Genomic DNA, 7,211 nt, shown 5'->3' on the forward strand with positions numbered 1-7,211 from the left:
CCAGCGGTGTCGCCAGCAGGAGAGACCTGGGCCCTGGGCCTTACTCTCCCAGGCCCCTGCGCCTCGGGGGCGCTCCAGGTTTTGGCTGACAGGTGTCCAAAGTGGAGCCGGGAGCGAGGCCCAACTCCACGCGTCACAGGTGAGGACACTGAGGCTGAGTGGGGACCTGCCGTAGGTGAAGCACTATCGATGGCATGCGGACCACTGTGAGCACCAGGGGACCAGACCTTCGGGTCAGGCGACTTAGGTGTTGCCAGCAATTTCATTTTCCACTCAGAGCCTTCCCATCACGGAATGGCACCCTCCTCCCAGGTCTTGACATCCCATCCCAGCTGGAGCTCCGAAGAGTGCACCCACTTTCCCTGACCTGGCACTCCACAGCCTTTAATAGAGGAGCATCGCTTGGAGGGCTCCCCCACTCCCAAAGTTGTGCTGGGGCCTCAGGAAGGTGCTGTCCCTGGCTGGATCCATTGCCTGGAGTGGACAGCTCTCCAAGGCAACCAAGCTCTGGATGCGGATGTGGGCTCTCAGGAACCTTTTGGGTAGCTGTGGTCCCTTCTCTAAAGTCCCTGAGGCAGAACTAGCCCTATGCTCCTCCAAGTACTCATTTCAGCCCCCACCACCTCCGTATGGCCCTGAGGACAGGCACTGGTGGGGAAGCAGCCACCACCTGTCATTGTGGGACAGTGACAATGGGCACCATTTGCTCTATTCTGACTGCAAGGTACTGCTATGGTTCAGGTCCCCAGTTGGTCTTGGAGCAAGAGCACTGGCTCCTCCTGACTTGACGAATATGACTCAGCCTCTCCTGAGTGGGTCCCCTGCCTGGGTGTGTGTCCATGATCACCTGGCCATTAGTGATGGCTTCTGAGAGAATGAAGCCTGTCCATCACATCCGGCCCTAATATGCAGCTTCAGCAAGTCACAGCCCCTTCACAGACTGTTTCCCCACCTTAAAAATAGACATGGCAGCCCTGGCTGGGTGGCTCAGTTAGTTGGAGCATTGTTCCATACACCAAAAGGTTACAGATTTGATTCCCAGTCAGGGCACATACCTAGGTTGGGGTTCGATCCCTTTGGTCTGGATATGGGAGGCAATTGATCAGTTTCTCTCTCACATTGATGTTTCTCTCTCTCTACCTCCTTTCCTCTCTATCTCCCTTCCTCTCTCTCTACCTCCCTTTCTGTCTCCCTTCCTCTCTCTCTACAAAAAAATCAATGAAAAAAAACATATCCTTGGGTGAGGATTAAAACAATAAAAGAGTTCAAGCTCTATTTTTAAAAAATGGCATTATCCTTTCCCCTTCCATTTGTGAAGACTGATGAGCTTCTGTTTGGGGGAAGTATATAAGAAGGTGCACATGTAATTTGCAGCATAACATTTTTGTTTTGTCATGGAAACTGATTTCCTAAGTTTATCGTGGTCCTGGAACCCACTGTCTTTGAAGTCTCCTGTCAGGGCTTTCTCTGCCTCTCTTTCTCACACACACATGGCTGTTTATATAGGCAGGAGTTAAACACAGAGTAAGAAAGGACAGTGTTCACTAGATAACAAAGTAGTCTTTCCCTAGGCTGCAACCCCATAACTCCATGGACCCCCTGGTAGGTGGTGGTCCAAGGCCTGTTCCCCACCCAGTCTCTGGTAACTTATTCTCACTTAGGTCACCAAGGTCCATGACAGGCAGGGAGGAGGGAAGGAAAGTGTCTTCTTCCTCTTATCCTGCCCCTTCCCTGGAGTCAGGCCACTGGTGAGGCCTGAGAGGGATAGAAAAGGTCAGGATGGGAATGCCCACAACAGAGAAATCAGAGGTCAGATTACAACCAGATAACAGAAAGGTAATGATTATTTTATTTTTCCCTGGGACGCTGGTGGCTCCGGGCCTGACACGCCCCCGAGACTTTCTTATGCTTCTGGGCTAGCACCTGGGCCATGTAGTTCTCCTGCTGCTTCTGGATCCGGAAGTCAGACATGTGATTCCTGCAAGGAGCCGGCTAGGCTGGGCGTGGGCTGGGGACAGCCCAAGATAGGGACCAGAGGTCTGGATCTCCACTTCCATCAACAACCCCCAACCTGTCCATGACCCCTCACCTGAAGATCTGTTTCTGTTGGCTGATAACTTGCTGCAATTCCTTAATCTCATTCTCTTTGCCATTAAGTATATCTTCTTGCTTTATAATGTGAGACTCAATTTCTGTGGGGGGAGAGAGGCAGGGAGGAGGTGGTTCCATCCCATGGGCTCCTTCCTGAGATAAGGCATTCATTCCCTCACAGGTCTTTTCAGAACTTGGTTCCCTCCACCCACAGGCTCTCCATGAGTAGCTGCCAATACCTTAGTAAGAATGAGTTTATTATGGAGTCTTGATGGGGTGGTGGGGACACAATGTCTGATGAATGTGTCAGTGACTTCACAACTCTATTCTGGACCAGGTGACTCACATGAAGGCAGGCAAAGGCCCTTGGAGAGAGGTGGTAGCCCTGCCCACAGGCAGGAGGATGAACAGCTCCTGGCCTCAACTCCTGCAGATCTTTGCAGATATCATCTCTTTGGTGAGACCTCTCCTAGTCTAAAATTACAACCCTTCCTAATACTTCCTATTAAAATAAAGCAGGGAAAAGCTTTATTTTTCTCCTTAGCATTTATACCTAACATACCATTTATTTTACTCATTTACTTTCTCCCCTTCTAGGATGTAAGGACAAGGATTTTTGTTTTATTCACTGTTTTAACCCTAAGGCCTAAAACAATACCTGGCACATAGTAGGTGCACAATAAATTTGTGGAATGAATGAACAGGATGTCCCCTGAGGATTTAGGACATAGAAACATCACCTAGTTCAGTCATCTCAATCCCACCAGACCTACTGAGGGCCGGCCAGATGCCTATTCCCGTGCAGGGTCCCTGCCCTCAAGGCAGCAGCTCCTGAAAGGAGTGTTAAGACTCAGGAACTGACCAGAGGACAGAATAAGGTGACGTTTCAATGACGTTAATATTGGTGAGATAGTATTACCCCTTTGGGCAAGATGTCTCCTTTTCAGAACCATGTCCTCATCTATATAATATGGGGACAGAGACAGCCTATATGGGGTGGGAAGGACCCAGGGAGATTAGTGGTGGAAAAGCTTACCCACTACTTAAGTGCTCATTAGATGCCAGGATGACTTTTGTGACTTGGGTCAGAATCCAATGAGGCTGTAGGATTCGGGGGGTGCTTCATATACATAACTGTCCCTCAGGAAGCCCTGGAAAATCTGATCCTCACAGGAAGAAAATCCCACTGCCTTTAAAGGTTGGACAAAGATGAACTAGAACACAAACTCTGAAAATGCAGACATGCTAAAGCATTTACGGTTTCAGAAGAGACGGTCTGGCAGAAAAAGAGGAGACACAGGTGAACAAAGAAGGAAAACATGAGCTCACGGAATCATAGGAACAGGACTATCATAACTCCTTCCCCAGGGCAGCCAGCTAATCCAGACTCATTGCTTGTGAAGTTCTCTTGAGAAAAAGTATCAGAAATGTGTGTGAATCTTTTAAAATAAATTAAAATAAATAGCACCCAATGAGAGAATAGTTAGAAAAGCCCTTTGAAAAGATTCAGAACTATGTAAGTACAACCAAATTGAAACCACACAAAGGGAGGTGGCAGCGGGGAGGTACAGGTGAGGAGAAGGCCAGGTCACCTGTTTTGCTCAGGTGAAGGCTTGTGCCCACTGGAGAGATGCAGGACATTCTAGGGGAGGCAGCCAGGCTCCATCAGCCTGACTCACACACACCTTCCAGGCGCAGAGCCCTGTAGCCTTGGCTGCGCTCTAGGAAATGCCCTAAAGGAAGGATGTTTTTTCCTAACACCACCGGGAAAGAACCCTAGGTTCCTTTTTAGGGAAGTGGGGGTGGGGAGGGGTCAGAGAGAGGGAAAGGACTAGGGACCAGTGTCTTGGGTATGAAGGCAGTGACTGCCTGTTGGGCCCCAAGAGGCCCTAAGGGGAGCTCTTGATCAAACAACCATGAGGCCTGTCAGCCTCCCCAGCCAGATCAAGATGGTAGTCTGCTGGCAACTTCCCAGTGAGAATACTCACCAGGGGAGAGAGAAGGCTGGAGTGGAGGATAGAGGGTGCCCAGGGCTCCAGGTGGGGCCCATCAGGAGAGACCCCGAACCTCTTTTAGGCTTGAGCTCTGGGCTCTAGCCTACTCAAAATCTACTGCAGTGAATGAAGCAGATGTATGGAATTCACATCCACTTCTTAAGCTAAGTAAGGGGAGTTTAGCATCCTGGGAAAATGAAAGTGGTTCCTGAGGTCTAGGGACATTGGGTAGTTGACTGAAAGTGCCCTGCAACTCACAGCCCCAACTGAGCCAAGAAGCTACATGCATCTGCATGGAGCAGAGCTGAAAACTAATGGCCTACAGGCATACTTTACTTGGCCCATACCATATTTTTAAAGCTTCTAAATCAGTTGACAACGCTAAAAACTCAGAAAAACTTCCATTAAAACCTGGTTTCTTTTTTTAAAGCTCTGACAGTACTGGACCCCATTCCCACAGCAGAGGAGCTAAGCCCTTGGGAGAGAGCATGGCTCTCCACATCACCACAGTCCCCACTCATCCCAAACCTGAGACTAAGGGTCAGCTCTCAAATAGGACTGTGCGTGCCCTGTTGTTCCATGATACCATTGCACCTGTATCAGAGTTATGAGTAGAGTACATTATTTCTAATATCCATCAAAAGTGGAAAACAAAAGGTGGACTAAGAAAGTTGTATGCTTCAAAAAAATGGGAGCGAGCCCGTTCCTTTATGGCCATGAAGGATATTGTACACCAACTGCTTCCCTCATTTCCGTGGCCTGCCTGGTCCCTGGAGGCATTTGCGAAGGTGTGGCCCGCTTGGGTTTGCCTGTATCCTCAGTCGGGGACAGAAGTTGGGGTGAAACCCTGCCCTGGATACTGGCATTGGGCAGTTAGGGAAGAGCCCGTGTATGTTAACTTGGGAAGGAACACGGGCCTCCCGCCTACCATTGCACTTGGTGATGAGCTGGTCCTTCTTGCTGGACTCCTGCAGGGCTCTGCTCTTGACAGTGGAGAGCCTGGGTGGCGAAGATAAGAAAGGGTGGGAAGGCTGACAGGCTAAGGGGACCCCTAACCTTACACCCCTACCGAGGCCCACTCACGCCTTTTCAAAGGCCAGCTTCTCTTTCTCCAGCTGTTTAGACAGCACCTCTATCTCTCCAAGGGCAAACTGCAGCTTCTCCTCTTCCTTGGCCAGGAGGACCTTGGTCTTGGCATGAGCAGCTTTCTCTTCCTGCCGGGGCAACACCAGTGACCTTATTACCTAAGCGACCTTGGGTCTCCTAAGCTCCCTTAACCAGCCCCCTTACTCAGAGGGCCACACAGAAGCCAGAGTACAGGAAGAGTCTGTCCTCATTATTGGGGCTGAAGGCTCTCAGAGTCCAATACTCAGTGACTGCTCAACCACAGGGATTCTGGGAAATAGGGCAAGATTAGGAACCTGCAGAGGCCATTACTTACCACCAACTGCTTCTCCACTGCCTGGAACTCTTCTTTACTGACAAAATTTTCGTCCTGGAGAACCATCTGCAATAGAGCCTGGCTCAGGGAGGGACTGGGGCTCAGGGACCAGGAGCAAGGGTGGATAATGGGATGATGCCCAGGGCATCTAGGATGAGACTAGGGCCCTGAGAAAGGAGAATTCGGTCCCACAAGTCGCTGAGGCTCATCTCTAGGCCCTGCCCTCAAGGAGCAACCAGTCTCATAGGAGAGATAGCCCATGGCCAGCACTTGTAACACAGTGTGTGCTGTGATGGAGAAGCACCAAGTGGCGTCCAGAGGAGGTCCCTGACCCGGCCTGGGAAAGGGTAGAACTGCTTCTAGAGAAGAGGACATCAGAACAGACCTGAGCTCTGACCACTATGTAGGGATGAAAAAGTGTTGAGAAAAAGGACAGGAATGGAGGCTTCTGGGAACTGAAGGGAATTCAATGCCTAGGGCCGCATACTGCCATTGGAATGAGAAAGAGATGAGAAGTCATCTTATTTCTGAGCGGGAGGTATCTCCTATCTCCCGGCCTTCCCATCAAGGTAGAAAATGAAAAGAGAAAAGCCATGAACTCCACCTGGCCAGGATTTTACCATGCCTGTCCAGATCACCTGTGGCTCCAATGCTTTGCGCCCATAAACTGTGGTTTGATTGAGAAAGCAAAAGCAGAGAGACATAAAGGAGTCGGAAGCCCTTACGTTATCGTGTGCAAGGGCCACATCTGTGCTTACTGCACGTAGATTGGCACTAAATTAGACGCTGGGGAGAGGATGTCCCTAGTAGAAAGAATATTACAATTTCTTTGCCTCAACACAAAAGAACTAGAAATGGGGAAACTGAGGCTCAGTGAATAGAAAGGGATCTATCTACCAGGTCCTATGCAACCAGGCAAAGAGAGTAGAAAACAATTTTGATTTGGATTAGAATTCCCTTGTGAAATGTCCATGAGACCCTGCCCCCTTTGGCTCCACCCCCAGCAGCCACTTTGGGGTCCCGCCTCCTTCTGATGACGCCATTGGCAATGTGCTCTGGGCACGCCCCGGCTCCGGACGCGGTCTGGCCCCGACCCCACCATTTAGACGTCCGGTCCGCCGCTCCCCCTGCTCTCCTGGCTGCGTACCACGTTCCTCAGCTGATGGATCAGTTCCTCCTGAGACTCAATCACGTCCCGCAGTTGGTCGAAGGCGAGACACACCGACCCCGACCCCCCCTGCGCCCACCCTTCGGGCGTCGCCATCCTTTGCCCCCGCCAGCTCGTTGGAAATGGCTGCCGCTGGGTGGCACACCACGTCGCCCACCAATGAGGGTGCGACGCCACAGAGCACCCCGGCTACCGGGGGCGGGGACTTCCTTTGTTACCAGGGAGGGGACCCGCCTCTTAAAGGAGCCGCCGGGGAATTTAGCAACACTTAGGAATGTAAGTTTATGGATTTGCACATCTATTTTATCTTGTGTTTCTCATGCAATCTTGAGGAGCAGGCTTCTATTTCCTTTATTAGCCAGTGACCAGGCAACACCCGCCCTCAGCCTTCTCCCAGGGCCTGTTAAACTGCAAGACCGCGAAGCAAGAGCCCATTAAGGCAACACCTGCATCTTTAGCTTCACGCGCCTCTTCTCCCACCCTAATCTCGAAATTTACCGGAGAGTGTGAGACTCCA

General features: G+C 50.7%; 2 protein-coding genes across 3 annotated transcripts in view; both read right to left on the minus strand.

Moving 5' to 3' along the window:
* Nucleotides 1-266, minus strand: part of PROB1 (proline-rich basic protein 1) — a 5,269-nt gene extending 5,003 nt beyond the window's left edge. The window contains exon 1 of the mRNA XM_005881117.2: nucleotides 228-266. Coding sequence (XP_005881179.1) covers nucleotides 228-266 — 39 coding nt within the window. The remainder of the gene's footprint in view (nucleotides 1-227) is intronic.
* Nucleotides 267-1,815: 1,549 nt separating this feature from the next.
* Nucleotides 1,816-6,840, minus strand: SPATA24 (spermatogenesis associated 24). 2 transcript variants are annotated; one of them, XM_005881036.2, is made up of 6 exons: nucleotides 6,674-6,840; nucleotides 5,527-5,592; nucleotides 5,169-5,299; nucleotides 5,014-5,084; nucleotides 2,090-2,192; nucleotides 1,816-1,978 (listed from the first exon to the last, which is right to left on the minus strand). In XM_005881036.2, exons 1-6 carry the CDS (start codon nucleotides 6,788-6,790, stop codon nucleotides 1,849-1,851), a joined length of 618 nt encoding a protein of 205 aa, XP_005881098.1. In that variant the 5' UTR covers nucleotides 6,791-6,840; the 3' UTR covers nucleotides 1,816-1,848. The 2 variants fall into 2 exon arrangements, with proteins under 2 accessions (XP_005881098.1, XP_005881099.1); XM_005881037.2 differs by having other exon boundaries at nucleotides 1,898-2,008.
* Nucleotides 6,841-7,211: the final 371 nt, after the last annotated feature.

The sequence above is a fragment of the Myotis brandtii genome, unplaced genomic scaffold (assembly GCF_000412655.1).
Source record: "Myotis brandtii unplaced genomic scaffold, ASM41265v1 scaffold668, whole genome shotgun sequence".
NCBI classification, from domain to species: domain Eukaryota; kingdom Metazoa; phylum Chordata; class Mammalia; order Chiroptera; family Vespertilionidae; genus Myotis; species Myotis brandtii.

What these genes read in the sequence shown, in the direction of transcription:
- SPATA24 (XM_005881036.2), bottom strand. Translation starts at nt 6,790, where the DNA reads ATGGCGACGCCCGAAGGGTGGGCGCAGGGGGGGTCGGGGTCGGTGTGT. An exon ending in CAGTGGAGAAGCAGTTGGTG is followed by an intron (nt 5,300 to 5,526) that starts GTAAGTAATGGC and finishes TTGCCCCGGCAG; the next exon opens with GAAGAGAAAGCTGCTCATGC. An exon ending in AAGCTGGCCTTTGAAAAGGC is followed by an intron (nt 5,085 to 5,168) that starts GTGAGTGGGCCT and finishes TTCGCCACCCAG; the next exon opens with GCTCTCCACTGTCAAGAGCA.